The 15,567-nt window shown below is 29.8% G+C and overlaps 2 protein-coding genes across 2 annotated transcripts; both read right to left on the reverse strand.

Moving 5' to 3' along the window:
• Positions 1 to 5,734: 5,734 nt before the first annotated feature.
• On the reverse strand, positions 5,735 to 7,582 carry LOC121214530 (berberine bridge enzyme-like 8). Its single transcript, XM_041088302.1, has one exon. The coding sequence runs from the start codon at positions 7,529 to 7,531 to the stop codon at positions 5,918 to 5,920; it is 1,614 nt and encodes a 537-aa protein (XP_040944236.1). The 5' UTR covers positions 7,532 to 7,582; the 3' UTR covers positions 5,735 to 5,917.
• A 5,198-nt stretch (positions 7,583 to 12,780) lies between these two features.
• LOC121216249 (uncharacterized) lies at positions 12,781 to 14,179 on the reverse strand. The gene is made up of 2 exons (XM_041091715.1): positions 14,088 to 14,179; positions 12,781 to 14,023 (listed from the first exon to the last, which is right to left on the reverse strand). The coding sequence occupies exons 1-2, from the start codon at positions 14,177 to 14,179 to the stop codon at positions 12,781 to 12,783; spliced, it is 1,335 nt and encodes a 444-aa protein (XP_040947649.1).
• Positions 14,180 to 15,567: the final 1,388 nt, after the last annotated feature.

Consider the following 15,567-nt stretch of genomic DNA (forward strand, 5'->3'; position numbering starts at 1 on the left):
CATAATTCATTTTTCTCATACTAACTCAATTCATAATTTAGTTCATACATTCTTTCTCGTACTTTTCAATAGTGCTAAAACAAATAATCTCATTTTCAAAATTTTATTTCAATTATTTACCCTATTAACAAAGCTCGGACTATGACAGATACGCGGATTCCATCCAAACACACCAGAATGTCCAACCCAAACACACCCAGAATATTATAAATCCTCCATAACACACCAGTAAGGCATTAAGTGCCTCTTCGGATAAATCGAAGTATATAATAACAGAAACATCTTCTCGGCCAAACTACAATCTCCTCATCACATCACAAATCCAATGGCATGCCATTTGTATCAAATCTAGTCCGACAAGTTAATAGGGTATTATTTTACTTTTTCTAATTTCAATTTCATTTACACAAAAATTTTCAATACTCATTCAATTCAAATATCTATTATCTTAATTCATATACAAATTAATTTTCACACAAGTATATACCATCAACACCATACATTTGTCACCATTTATTTATTTTTCAATCAATACACTTTTCAAATAATCACATATTCCATAATTCACTTATTCAATTCAATTTGATTCAATTTACATTACTTTCATTTTCACTCAATATTCATATCAATTTCACATACTTACCTCAAGTCTTACTTACCATACATAACAATTAAAATTTTAGCAATCAATAATAATTAAAATTCGAATTATAGTAATACACACCGTAATTCTCCCGTTTTAGTCCTCGATGACTTTCTCCTTTCCTTTCGATGCTGATGCTTCAGGTTCTTTGTTGGCTACGAAAATAATTTACATTATTATTTACAGCATTAATTATAATAAATAATTAAATTTCTAAACAATTCGTACCTTATTCCCAATTTAATCCTAACTAAACTTAATTATTTTCTTAATCCAGTTCACTCTCTTTTTCTATTCAAATTTTGTCTAAACTTATATTTAACTATAAAATTTCCAGCATATTTCCCTAATTTCGAAATTTCTTCAATTTAGTCCCTACAACATAAAACTTATAGCCTAGTTTACAATTTAATCCCTTAATAAATTCTAACTTAGAATTCATTCAATTAAATCCCTAATTCCATAATTTGTCCAACATGAACCATATTTGGAAACATATGAATTCTTGAACTATCAACTTAATTTCATCAAAATCTTGTTTTAAAGCTTCTAAAACATCAAAATTAACTAAAAAGGACTTAATTGACTTACCAAATTAACTCCAAGCTTCAAAAACCCTATTTTCCCTTTTTCCTTCTTTTTCTTCTCTTCTTTCCCCTGTTTCGAATGCTCTCTGTAACTTTCTTTCTTTCTTTTTTTTGCTTTTCATTTGTTTTATTTCTTTTATGTTATATTTTATATTTAATTAATCTATTTTCATAACAAATACTAATATTACAATTGGATACATATTTATTTTTACATTTGTACCAATAATTTTATTACCATTGTCATTATTTAATTTGTTTCTCAAACAAAAATCTCATAATTTTAATAATTTAATTATTTATTTAACAAATATCTTTTTACTTAAATTATAAGTAATTAAGTATTTAAATTACAAATGTACCAATATAATTTTTACACATGTATATTTTTATTACCATACAATTATCTACTATTTAATTTATTTAATAATAATGCTAATAATAATAATCTAATATAAAACCATAATGTTAATTAATAATTATAATAATTTAATATAAAACCATAATAATAATCATTATAATATATAAAACCTAAAAAAAATCTTTGATTTTATTTCACCAATATGCCGCCTCATTTGTAGTCAATGGCTTAATTGTCATTTTAATCCTTTTTATTTTCTATTGCTTTATAATTAAACTTTTACCCTTTATTCAATTTAATCCTTTTTATTATTCACTCTAAATTAAGCTAAATTCACCTAATTAGATCCTAATTAGACACACCACTAGGCTCATAAATATTTTTAATAATTATTTTCAAACTTATTTCACTAAGACGGAGGCCCTATAACTCACTTTTCCAGTGCCCGTGAATTTCGGGTCATTACAAAATTAAAAATAAATGCATAATTGGATGCCTATTATAGTTTACCCAAAGCTATATGGTGTCTTATCCAAACCACCCTTTTAATAATAATTTTTACTTTATAAAAAGAATAAGTTTTTGATAATTTTTCAATTGAAATGGAAATTGATTGATGGGTAACACCAACTCATTTAAGGGGGAATTATTGTATAAAACAGTAACGCCACATTATTTGTATCATTTTACCAATAATTTAATACTACGTCAGCATTTTCATCCTAAACAAAAAAATCAAATTTAAATGAAAATCCTGAAAGTAAGAATGAAATTGCTGGTGTGGCATTAAACAATTACAAAATAATTGTAGTAGGCCAAATTTGCCCAGCCCGTTACAAACAAAAATAAATATAAAACCCAAATAAAAATAAAATAGTCCAAAATGAATGTCCATTTACACCTTAAACCCAGGCCTAAACAAGCCCAAAATTCTAGAAACCCTAAAGCCTAACTAGCCCAACTATCCTAAACATTTTTCAGCCAAAGGAGGGAAGGAAAACCCTAGGCGCCGCTCAGCTCCTCACACGCGCCACCACCTCCGTATGCTCCAGCGTTCCAGCAGCCACGCCCGCGCCTCCGTACGCCAGCACAACCCCCGTACTCGCGCCACGCACACCTGTACCTGCAAAAAGGACGAACGCACAGCAAAACAAAGAACAAATATTGTATTTTTTTTATTTCTTTTTTATCATTTCTATCTCTTCAGCTATAAAGCCAAGAGATTTCATCGTTTGTAAGGTTACACGCATATTACGCACACTGAAATACAAAATACAAAAAAATCAAGCCGAAATTATTTTTGAAAGGTGATTTCAAGTCCCATTTTTCTTTTCTTTTTTGAATGGGTTTTCTTCTTTGAAGTTTGCATGTGGTTTTTTTTAGCATAAGAAAATAAGAAAAAGAGAAGAGTTTATCTAAATACGCCTGCGGTTCTGTCGTCGGAGTCTCTCTGGCATGGAAACGGAACCAAAAAAGGGCTTTGGGTTTCGGCGGTGGTGGAGGCACATTATGTGCCAGTGAAGCCCAAGAGTCGGGCAAAGGGGGAGAGGTTAAGAGAGTTTTGAAAAGGGGTTTTAAGGCTTTTTGAGCAAATAATCTGCCAAATGAAATTTTAGGGCAAAATTTGGTTTATACATATGTGTAAAACGGCGTCGTTTTAAGCCTTCAGTATTGGTGTTGAAACAGCGTCGTTTCATGGCATGACCCACGCGCATGACCCGACCCGGGAAGGATCCGTGTGTTTCCCATCAATGGGGAATTTTCTCATTTAGTCCTTCCTCATTTTCACTGCTATTCAGTTTCATTAAATTTCCTTTTTTAATTTGGACTCTTTTGTTTTACTTTGGTTCGATTTAGTCCTTTGACCTCTTGAAGGTAGGACGTGAGAACGACGTCATTCTGGCTATAGGGTACAATTTCCCATTTAGTCCTTTTCTTGCGACGCGCGTTCTAATATGGTCCTTATGCGCTTATTATTTTACGCTTTTTGCCCTGAATTTTATTTTCGTTCTGATTTGGTCCTTAGTTATTCGGATTTTAACCCTTTTTTATTTATTTTAATATTCTATATGGTATTTATCTTAAATCATTTTTTCTTTTTTATTAGTTATATTAAAGGGTTTTATCATATATTATATAATGTATACATATATCTACTTAGGCTTTAATCATTTTTAACTATTTTTAACTATGAATTAAAAATTTGTAATATCTTTTATTTTTAAATTATTTTATTATTAATCTAAGGTTATCATATATTATTTATTTTAGATATATGCTATTCGTTTTGTGCTGTTACATATATGTATATTTTCCACTTTAAAACTTGATGTATCCTTAAAATCGTTTTATCATTCATTTAAAAATTCTCATATATTTTTATATATACATATTTATATTTTATCCTCATATTCGATTCTTTTTTATATATAGCGTAGATGTTATATAAATTATTTTTCTTTTTATATGTACATGGTTATCTTCAAATAGATATTTCTTTTTAAAAAAATTGTTTTGTACATTATTTGATTCAAATTTCCTCTTTTATATATTATCTATTTTTATAACAAGTTATGTGTATACTTAGTTTCTTTTACATATATAAATTATTTCAAATTTTGCATGTGTTATTCACTTATGATTTTCTTTATATATAGTTTTTATATCGATTTGCCTCATAGTAGCTCTTAATTTCTATATTGTTTCGTATGTTGATTGGCTTTTTTTTATATATATTATTCCATAGATCGTCGTTGCATATTATTTATTCGTTGTCTTGTATTGTTATATTAGTTATTCTCCGTACATGCTTGAAAATTGGGCTATATTTTTAGATTAATCATGTTTAATTACCCCTTTTTTGTTAGTTGATTAAATAAGATACATTATCATCATTCATCAAGTATTGTATGTGTATATTATCCCATATCATTGTTTTCCATTTGGTTTACAAAATGTTGCTTTATGGTTTTCAACTCTTAAAAATCAATTATTTCATTCTATTTCAAGACAAAATAATGTGTTTTAAGCGGGTTTTATAATTATTCGTTTAAAATTTCTTTAAAACGAAGGCGATGTTCGATGTTTGGCAATTCGGGGAATCGTGCCCTATCGTGCTGGGTTGCAATTTCCTGTTTGTTCAAAATAATCGAATATCCCTTTGGAATTTCACTCATATCTTTAAAAATTCTTTAAAACGAAGGAAATGTTCGATGTTTGGCAACTCGGGGAATCGTGCCCTATCGTGCTGGGTTGCAATTTCCCGTTTGTTCAAAATAATCGAATATCCCTTTAAAATTTCACTCATGTTTTCTAAATTTTAAAACAAGGCAATGTTCAATGGCTAGAAATTCGAGGAATCGTGCCCTACTGTGTTGGGTTTCGTTTTTTCTCATTGGACTAAATAATTGGGCATCCTTCTCCGATTTCCAACATATAAACTTTTGGAACTCGAAATTTATCATGTTTTCGAGGGTATAAAGGATCGTGTCCAATTGTGCTGGATGTGATGCTATATTCCACTGAAACAAGAGAATTTTGACGACCAACTCGGGCTATTCAAATGTTTATAAAAGGAACCACATTTCAAAAACATTTTTAAATCTTAGACATAAGGACAGCATTTAATCGATTTGGTACTAGTTTTGGGCGTAATGAGAGTGCTAATCCTTCCTCATACGTAACTGACTCCCGAACCCATTTTCTCATATTTACATAGGCCAAAATCGTTGTTTTAGTAAACTAAAATGTTTTATTAAAAATGACCAAACTTCTTGGTGATCCAATCACACTAAACAAAAAAGATTGGTGGCGGCTCCACGCTTTGTTTTAAAAAGTCAGTCGTCCATTTTTTTTAAGCCGAAAAAAGATAGTTTCGACAATAATAATATCCATGTTCCATATAATTATTTCTCATCAACCAAGATATAATGGATTCTTAAAACGATCTCCTTAGTGATGGCATTTAATGACGTATGGACTATTGATGGGTGTTGAGTACATTAAAAATAAATTAAATTTGTAGCATATAGAATAGGGTCTGTCTCACAGAGATTGAACCATCGATTTTATTGAAATTGATTGATCAAATTGTCTAAACTGATTGATAAAACTGATAAGATCATCAAAACTGACTTAAACTAAAACTGGAAAACGGAATCAATGTATTATTAAGTAATGAAATTGTATAGAGTACTTATTGTACATCATAATATTGAACTAGATTTGAATTTTGAAGAATTAGTCATCCTAAACAACAGTGATGACGAATTATTAGAATTATTAGGTACTAAATATAACTCATAATATAATCTTCTTTTTTTTCTATCAATGAAAACGAGGAGGAATGCTTTGTTCATGCTTGAAGAAATTCTTTGGATCAGTCTTCGTCTTGACATAAACAAGCCTATCAAAATTATTCTTGAAATATTTACGTCCCCAAATGCTTGCTTGCTTATAACTTGTCTTGCCATAGTAATTATTGCTTCCGATATCGAGATCTCTGTAATTAACATACGCTTCTCGTGGAGATTTCGAAACAAAAGGACCCATGTAGCTATAAAGTTTCCTCATCCAGCTTATATACCTTTGAGAATTATTGTTTTCCTCCTCTAGCCAACCGATATTGTAGTTTATCTTGTATAAGGTGCCTTTTCGATGTGGAAATGGAGTTTCTGTCTCTGAGATTTCCTCCATTATTCCACCGTAAGCAATAAAGTTTTGAACTGCTATGCCTCCTTCGTCGACCTCGAGAAGTTGAGGCCATAGCCCTTGTAATGCTATTTCAGGCATTGGTTCCCTCACGTAATCAGATTTTGATTTGAATGAAGGAGGAAGAAGGGAATACCTGTTGCTCCTATCGAGCAAAATCTCCGATGTTTCATTTGAAACTCCGTTCATTAACAATAGAGATTCGATCCAAGTCATCTCAATAAAATCTTCCTTAACGAGTCCAAGCTCAGGGAATCGTTCTTGCATCAATGGAATAAACTCATTGGCATCACCTTGGAACAATGAAGTAAAGGTGGCAAGAACCGTCTTTGCCCCATTTTCACTGGCGTTTGTCGTTGATATCGCAACGAGTGAGTATACATCATTCGGAAGATTGGGCGCAACGTATTGCCAACGATGAAGAAGCTGTGTTGCATTTTGTTCCAAGGTCCTGCCCACTGAGAAAACAGTCACAGTTGAAGGAACATGAACCAGCTTTATTTTCCATGAAATAACGATCCCAAAGCTTCCCCCTCCGCCACCTCGAATGGCCCAAAACAGATCTTCACCCATCGATCTTCTATCAAGAACTCTTCCATTAGCATCGACCAACTGCGCATCGATCACGTTATCCACCGAGAGACCATATTTTCGGAACAATAAACCATCGCCTCCACCGCTAATCAACCCACCAATTCCTACAGTGCGGACAACAGCTGCGGCGAAGGTAAGGTTCGTGCTTCTTTCATTGATTCTGTAGAATACTTCACCCACGGTCGCACCTGATTGAACCCACGCCTCTTCGTTTTCGACATCAACATCGACTGATCGCAAATTAACCAAATCGATAACAACAAATGGGACATGGGAGACATAGGAAAGACCTTCGAAGTCATGACCACCACTTCGAGTTCTAATTTGGAGGCCATGCTTTTTGGAGCAATGAATCGTTGCTTGAACATGGGAAATGTTCAAAGGTATTACAATAACCAATGGTTTGGGGGTATTAGGCATAGAGAACCTGTGATTCCTAATGGAAGAATCCAAAACTGCTGAATATGAAGAGTTTGTTTCAGTGTAGATAACTTGAGTAATGGAAGAGGATTCCTTGGGATGATATGAATAAAGGCATTCAAGAAAATCATCATGGCTATTAGCTGAAGCACTCACCCATGACAATGAGCAAACAACAATGAAAAGCAATGACAGAGAACGGTTAAGGGACTCCATGTTTATGGAAGTGATGAATTTGTGAAGATTTCAGCAAGATATTCCCCTTATTTATAGAGGCAATGCTTTGAGCCGCCATGTGAACAAAGTTTGATTCAAGAAACCCAGATATTTGAAGTCAATTCATATATAATAATGGCATATGCTGTTCATTTCCTTGACTTGTGGACCAGCACAATAATTAAGGTTCAATCAAAATTTTTATAATTTTTATAATTTTTACAATAATAAAAATATAATTTTACTATTTTAATAATCAAATCTTTATAATTTTTAAATGATTAAATCAATTTTTGTATCACTTTAAGAGGTTAAAGTGTAATTTTACCTTTATTAAATGGAATTTTTTTTATTTTAAGGAGTGAGCCTGCCAGCCCTTTAGCCACACCCCTGACATGTGTCACTATTTAATTATTTTGTCAGTTATGTTAGTTTTTAATCGTACAAATATATAAATGTTTTAGCACAAAAAATCTATTTACTTATTAATTTATCGTATAACTAATTTATTTATTTTTAATTAAAAAGATAAAATACAATTTAACCCTTAATATAAAAAATTTCATACTACTTTTACCCATTTTCTTATTGCATGCGTATGTGGATGTTTGACTTACTGTAATATGAAGATACTTGGAACAAGGGAATTTCAAAAGGAAAAAAAGGTGACAAAATTGAGATTATAAATTTTTTTATTCGTAGTCACAATAATTTATTCTTTAAAAATTGAAAATAATAGAATCTAGAAAATCAAAATTAAATGAGTCAATATTGTAATGTTATAATATTGTTTTTTATATAAGTTTCCATAAATAAAATCATTATAATAAAATAAAAAACAGATAATATTCAATACAAAAATAAAAAATAAGTTAATTAACATAAAATTAGACAAAAAAATGAGTCAAAATTCTCTTCCTGCGTAGTTCCTTGACCGGTGTCATATGACTTTGAATCAATTTTGCACAATTAAACACAATTTAACGTCTCATATTTTATTAGCAAATTCAATTTATTAAATTTTGCTATTTATTTTTATATTTTGCTGAAGTTACAATTTAATACTTAAATTTTAATTTAATAATATTTTTTATACAAAATTATAAAATTTATTTTAACATGTTGACTGCATTCAAATTTTCACATTCCACCATTACATTTTTATTTAAGCTATTATGCAACTTATTTTGAATATTATGGAACTTTTAAATTCATTAAATTAAAAGTTTTGATTTTATCCCTTAATTTTAAAAATTTTTAATTTAGACATTAATGTTTAAATCCGTTATTGTTTTGGTCACCCACCATTAAATTGATAGTAAAAAACCTTTTTTTAACTGGTATATTAACAATTCTTGATACCAATGAGATTATCGTGAAAATTTATTTCATTTTCTTTTTTTATTAGTTTTCGTCTAAATATAATATTTTATGACCCTTTGATTGATGAAATTTCGGCAAAGAAAATGAAAAACCTTAAAATAAAACACTTTAAATTTACTCTTGTTATTAACAGTATAATGTTTCCTTAAAGGTATTTAGAAATAGTCCTCGAAATTGATATTTGAAATTGGAAATTAATTCCAAAGTTAAAAAATATTACTTTAAAAAAATCCAATTTTTCAATTAATAATTATATAATAAAAATTATGAACATTTAATTTTTCATAAGAAAAAAATGTGACAAAATTATTTGAAATTTCTTTTGTTACATTGATAATGATTTCTTTAATTTTATAAATAGGTTAAGAGATTATTATATGTTCTATTTATTTTTAATTTTTAAATTCACAATAAGCAATATTTATCACTAATAGTCTGATTTAGTGTCAAATCATTTGCTAAATTAATTAAAAACTAACATTATGGTAGTATGTGGTTCAAAAAATTTATTCTAGTCAGAGTGAAATTTTATTTTTTTACAAATATTAAATTATTTATATAATTTTATTATATATTATATTTTTAAAATTTGTATTTTCTATTACTTTTAATGGTTTTTTGTTAATTTCTAACACAAAATTCTTAAAAATATAAACAAAAGGTTTATGTATCAAATTGGACAATTTCAACCATAAATAAAGCAATTAATAGATGTCGAATGCCTCTGTTTTAAAAGTTGAAAGTTTTGGTTAGAATGTTTGAGGATCAAATTAATAGAATTTATAAATGTGAAAGGTTAAATTTATTAAATTATTTAAAGTTAGGATCCAATTGATAGAACACTTAAATACTAAGGACTAAATATATTATTATACCAATTAGAAAAAGAAATTTCATTATCAATTTAATGGTGGATGACCAGAACAAGAACGAATTCTAATGTTAATGCCTAAATTGAATATTTTCAACGTTCAGTGACCAAAACAGGAATGCGGGCATAGTTGAGTGATCATTTGTATAAGTTACCCTAAATTAAATTATGGTGTTTTCAAAATTTTATGCGATAAATATATTATCACATGTATAATACAGCGTCAACTTACTATTCCCACATAATACTTGTAAAAAAAAGTCACATCATTTTAATTAATGATTTAATAGTTACTATAAAAGATAAAATTGATCGAATTTTCACGACTTACTCTTGATATAAAATTAGTAACAAAATTTGACTTAACAAATTTAATTATCATCGTTTAGATATTGAGATTCCAAATTTTAAAAAATATAAAAGTTAAAAAAAATTAGAATATAAATTATAAATTCAAAGCTTAGTTATAGTAGGAGAATTTGACTTACTATTATTTTTTGAACCATTTTCTGTCTCACCTTCTAAGAAGATAGCTCTTCGATTTGATGTTTCTATGCTGTTAAAATTGAAAATGCTATAAATTAAACATTAAAATTATATACATATGAAACTTTCTTTCGTTCTTTTTTGTTCTTTTAGACGTACTTTGAAAGAAACTGTAAAGGTTAGAGAAATGAGAAAGAGTTTCTATTTTATTCATAGTCACTAGATTTAATTGAATCTAGAAAAACAACTGATAAATGAGGTAAGTTTTTAAATTTATAATGGTATATTAGTGATGGGGTTTTTAATTACACCAAATCAATAAAAAATTGCATTTCTAATAAACTAGAATTTTTTTATGTATCTTGTAAAAAAAGAGTAACAGCAGTACACCGCCATAACAGCCATTTTAGACCATAAACATAGTATTTCTATTTATGTTTATCTTAATTAAAGAATTTTTTAAACTATTAACTTCTCACAAGATATGAGTAATTTTGACATAGCAGTCAAGGTAATATAACGATTAATGACTTTGAAAGTTGTTCTGTATCTCTAAGGTAGAGGGAGTGATTTAGAACACTATGAACCTACAACATTTAGTCTGACTTAACCATTAAAATATGATAATTAAGGGTGAGCAAAACTTAATTCTATTTAAAAATTTGAAAAAAAAAATTCGAGATAATCAAATCAAGTTATTTGAGGTATTTGGTTTTTTCGAATCAACTCGGATAAGTAATTTGAGTTGAATTTTATCATTCGAATAACTCAATAATTCGAATAACTTGAACCCAAGCCACACCTAAGACGATGAACATCCTGACCATTAAGCCAACACACGAGATTCTATAGTCTTGTCAATTTTGAAATTGAGCAAATTGATCTCTCACTCAACAACAACTACAAAAAAAAATAATAAAATAATTTTAAAATTTTAAAATATTTATAAAAAGTAAGAATTCTGAAGAATATATAAAAAAGTTAAAATAATTTAAACTAATAATTTTGGGAGCTAAATAAATTAATTAACAATTCAAGTTTATAATACTAAAGTATTTTTTTTCTTATTTTGGTTTGAAAAAGTTTTTAAATATATATGGCTTCAAATATATGTCCTCCAACATGAAATTAGTTATATTGTAACAAGATTTTAATTTGACATGTTTAACTCGAATAATTTTACTCGATTCTATTCTATTCAACTTGAATTTTATTTCACTCGACCCGAAAAATTTTCAAATTAATTAGGATGATAAAATAGGATTCATCAACTTGATTAATTCAAAATTCTTTTATTTAATTTAATCAAATGCTCACCATTAGATTAAAAATTCAATCTATTAATCTTCATAAAAATCTTCAATACAAATTTAATAGTACTAATTTTAGATAAATTAGCATCACAACAACCAAGAGGTTTGAAGTTGATGCATTTTGCAGAAAGAGTCATATGATTTGACATTTTATCCATAGTGAAGGTGGAATTAAGGTAGCTAGTGAGTGTATCATTTTTTATCTTATGGTATATATCAACAGCTGCATGTTTTAATATATCATTTCAAGTTTACGGGTGTTTTTAAATGCTTTCTTTTATATATATATATAGTTTAACTTTTAAATTTTCGATAAATTATATATATTTAAACATTTTTCACATATATTTATAGTTTAATTTTTATTTTGTTTATAAATTATTTGTTATTTTGGTTAAAAATAAATTATATATTATATTAACATGCAACTATAATTCAATTACGTTTATATCTAAATATAAGTTTTAAAATTATTAATTAGGTTGAATAATTCAATTTAATAACTTTTCATTTTTAATATAATGTTAAAAAATTAAAATGGTTAAGAAAAAATTTTAAAATTTAGTTTAAAAAGTTAATATTTTGTATCAATCGATTTGGGTTGATACGTACTAATTATTGACCGAAATAGATTGAAATACATCGAAATGGCCGAAGCACACCGAAATTTTAACTGGAACGAAACATAGACTAATTATTACTGATTTACGACTGAAACGATACATACCGATTACCATGTTGCAACTTTATTTTCTTATCTCATATATTATTGAATTATCAGCAAGAATTCCTCTAACTCTCAACCATCTACCTTGAGTAATTATTTTTTATTTGTAAAATAAAGATGTTTATTAGATAAAACATGCTAATGATAGAAATTTTTAACCAGATATTATCAACCAGCAACTCATAAATTATAATATAAAGCAGGAGTACAAATATTTGATCTACACACCACATAAAGATAGCATACATTATTTATATATCTCACATTAAACTTGAGAGATACAATGCCACTAGGCTATGCATGCAACATTTATTGATAGTACTTAATTATAGGAAACCATAGACGCATGCATCCATGAAGGAAACATGATTCTATTTTACTCACACACGTGCTAGCACACCACACAAACACACACACACAATGCAATGAAATTTTGTGTGTTCATAGATTACATAGGCTCCGGCTTCTTTCACGGATCCAGCTTTGTTTCTTCAGTCTCAAAGTGAATGCTGTAGTAATTGGAACCAGTGTAAGTGGCACCTTGAACTTCAGTTGTGACAATGGTCCCATCATAAAGAGTGTCACTTTGCATGAAAGTGAAGGGAACATCGCACTTACCTTTGGTTGCAATGAGGTTAACCGTCACCTTAGTCATCGCAGGCACAACAATTTTGTGTACAACGTCTACTAAAGTTTTCGATTCTTTGGTCTCTTCCCACTTGACATCTGAGTGAAATTCACCGGACATTTCAATATTTCCCTGAGAAATCAATGGTACGTTGAATTCCATTTTAGCTTCCATTGCTAACTTGAGTGGAAAATTACTCTTCCAAGTACTAGTCTTGATATTTGTATATGAAAGCTTTATGTCCATATGGGTGGGTTGTCGGGTATAGTTACTAGCAAAATTCTTGGCAATAATAAAGGTTGTTTCGTGGTAAACCCTGGAATTACCAAGATCATATTTGACATCATAGATATCCCTTGTCAAGACTGGCTCTTCCACCGTTAACTTGGCTTCTTTGGTGATGGTTGGGACAGCTGGGTTAAGACATTCCTCGCCGTTTTGTCGTGTGAGGGTCGTGCAGAACTTATTGTTGACCAGACTGAACAGACCTATAGTCTTATCGTCAACTTTGACAGGGCGAAACGGGGGGCCATCATTGTTTCTAGGGTCATCAGATCCTACCCAAATCGCACTATTGTTGGCCCACCAAAACTTTCCAGCACAAATGGATTTGATGTGAACCTTTCCACCATTAGTAACAAAAGTCTCGAATGCCACAGTTGAGTCACCAATGTCATCTGCTGAAAATGCTAAGTAATTTTCACGAACACACAGGTACTTGTTATTATGTCCTTTGAAGGCAACGTACTTTGGCAAAACCAGTAACGACTTACAATCAATAATGCTGAAGATATCAAAGCCATTACTATCAAACTCCCGGTAGTTTGCCGACACGCAGCGATTAAGTAGCAGATCACTCCCTGGCAATAAGCATAACTTGCACCCTGATTGGACATGCACGATTTGTACCGTACGGTCCGTACCAGTAACAGGGCCTGCAGGGACAAACTTGAACAACGTACATGTCTCCTTGGATTGATCTTCCTCCTTGTTTTGGGCAGTGGCGGCAATCCAGTACTGCTCCGGTGGGACTCCGGCGATGGAAACGGTTTGGGTTCGTTGCCAATACTTGTTGTTTTGGCAACTTCTTATATGCACCAAGCCATTTGTGTCGGAAATCTCCACTTCGAACTTAGCATTTGAGAAACCCAAGGTTGTTTTCGCCTTCACGTATATAGCTTAAGTAGCCATTATTGTCGCTGGGTTTGAGGACGATAAACTTGGGCAAGGTCAATGCCATTTGAATGGATGATTCTCTTTGTTGTGTTTCACTTTCACTCTTGTGTTTTGCTTACCACAACGAGCTTCACTACCTATTTATATCTATAATAAAAGGGTAATATTGTCCATCACATGGAAGATTTGTTATCTCGAAGGTTGGGTGGAAAGTTTAACAGGACAAAATTAAGTATGGAACAAAATGAAAGTGAGTGTTGACACCATTGTTTTTGGATGAAAACGGAGTCGACTTGGATTTAAAAAAAAAGAATGAAAACGGGAGTCGCCGCCAATCCTTTTTGATGAGGTGTGATCGGGTCACCTCAAAAAGTGGTTGTTTTTTCATAAATGATTTAATTTTATTAAAACAACGATTTTGGTCTACGAAATTCAGAAAAATGAGTTCGGGGGTCGGTTACGCACGAGGAAGGATTAGCACCCTCGATACGCCCAAAATTGGTACCTAGTTGATTAATTAGTGTCTTAGTGTCGAAAATTGGAAATTTGAAGAGTTTTTTAAAAAATACGATCCTTGAAAGAAACTCTGATGACGTGAATTGGAATATAAGATTCTCTTGTTCCGAAGGAATATCACATCCAGTACGTTAGGACACGATACTCTAAACCATCGAAACCAAGATCACCTTATAGTTTAATGAAACCACACTTTGAAGCTTTAAGAGGATATTTGGCTATTTAGTCGAACGAGAAATCGAAACCCAGCACGTTAGGGCACGTTTTCTCGATTTTCCAAACGCGAAATATTGCCTTATTTAGAAAAATTTTCCTTTTGATGCTTGGTATTAATGCTTGACAAAACAATAACGAATACGACAAGGTGAGCAAGGCAAAGTGAGTAACAATAATACAATAGGCAAAATGAAATGACGAGGCGATTACATAAACAAAGCATACAAATAAATAAATAGAACTAACATTTTAGAAAAAGCACAAGTGTACATGAATAAATAAACAAACACCAAATAACAATGATGACAATAAATACAATTATGTAAAAATGTATATGCATGTATAATTTTAAGCCATAAAATAAGAAATGCGTATAAATTATAGAATGTGAAAACATAGATAAATATATACATATATAAAAATCGGTAAGTATTATAAAAATAAAAATGTAAATATGTGTTTATATATATTTACAAATTGTGATAATATAAAGTATATGTATGTGAATCATAAAATATGTGAAATATACAAAAAGCATTCTTAAGAATATAAAGAATATATATAAGTATGTATATGATGTAAAATATGCATAAATATATGTAAGTATATAAGAATTATGAAATGTGAAAAATATATTTAAGTATGTATAAGTACGTATATATATACATAATAATTTAGAGTATAAAGATACATATAAAAATTTAAAATGAATATTACGTA

This window comes from Gossypium hirsutum, chromosome A02 (assembly GCF_007990345.1).
Source record: "Gossypium hirsutum isolate 1008001.06 chromosome A02, Gossypium_hirsutum_v2.1, whole genome shotgun sequence".
NCBI classification, from domain to species: domain Eukaryota; kingdom Viridiplantae; phylum Streptophyta; class Magnoliopsida; order Malvales; family Malvaceae; genus Gossypium; species Gossypium hirsutum.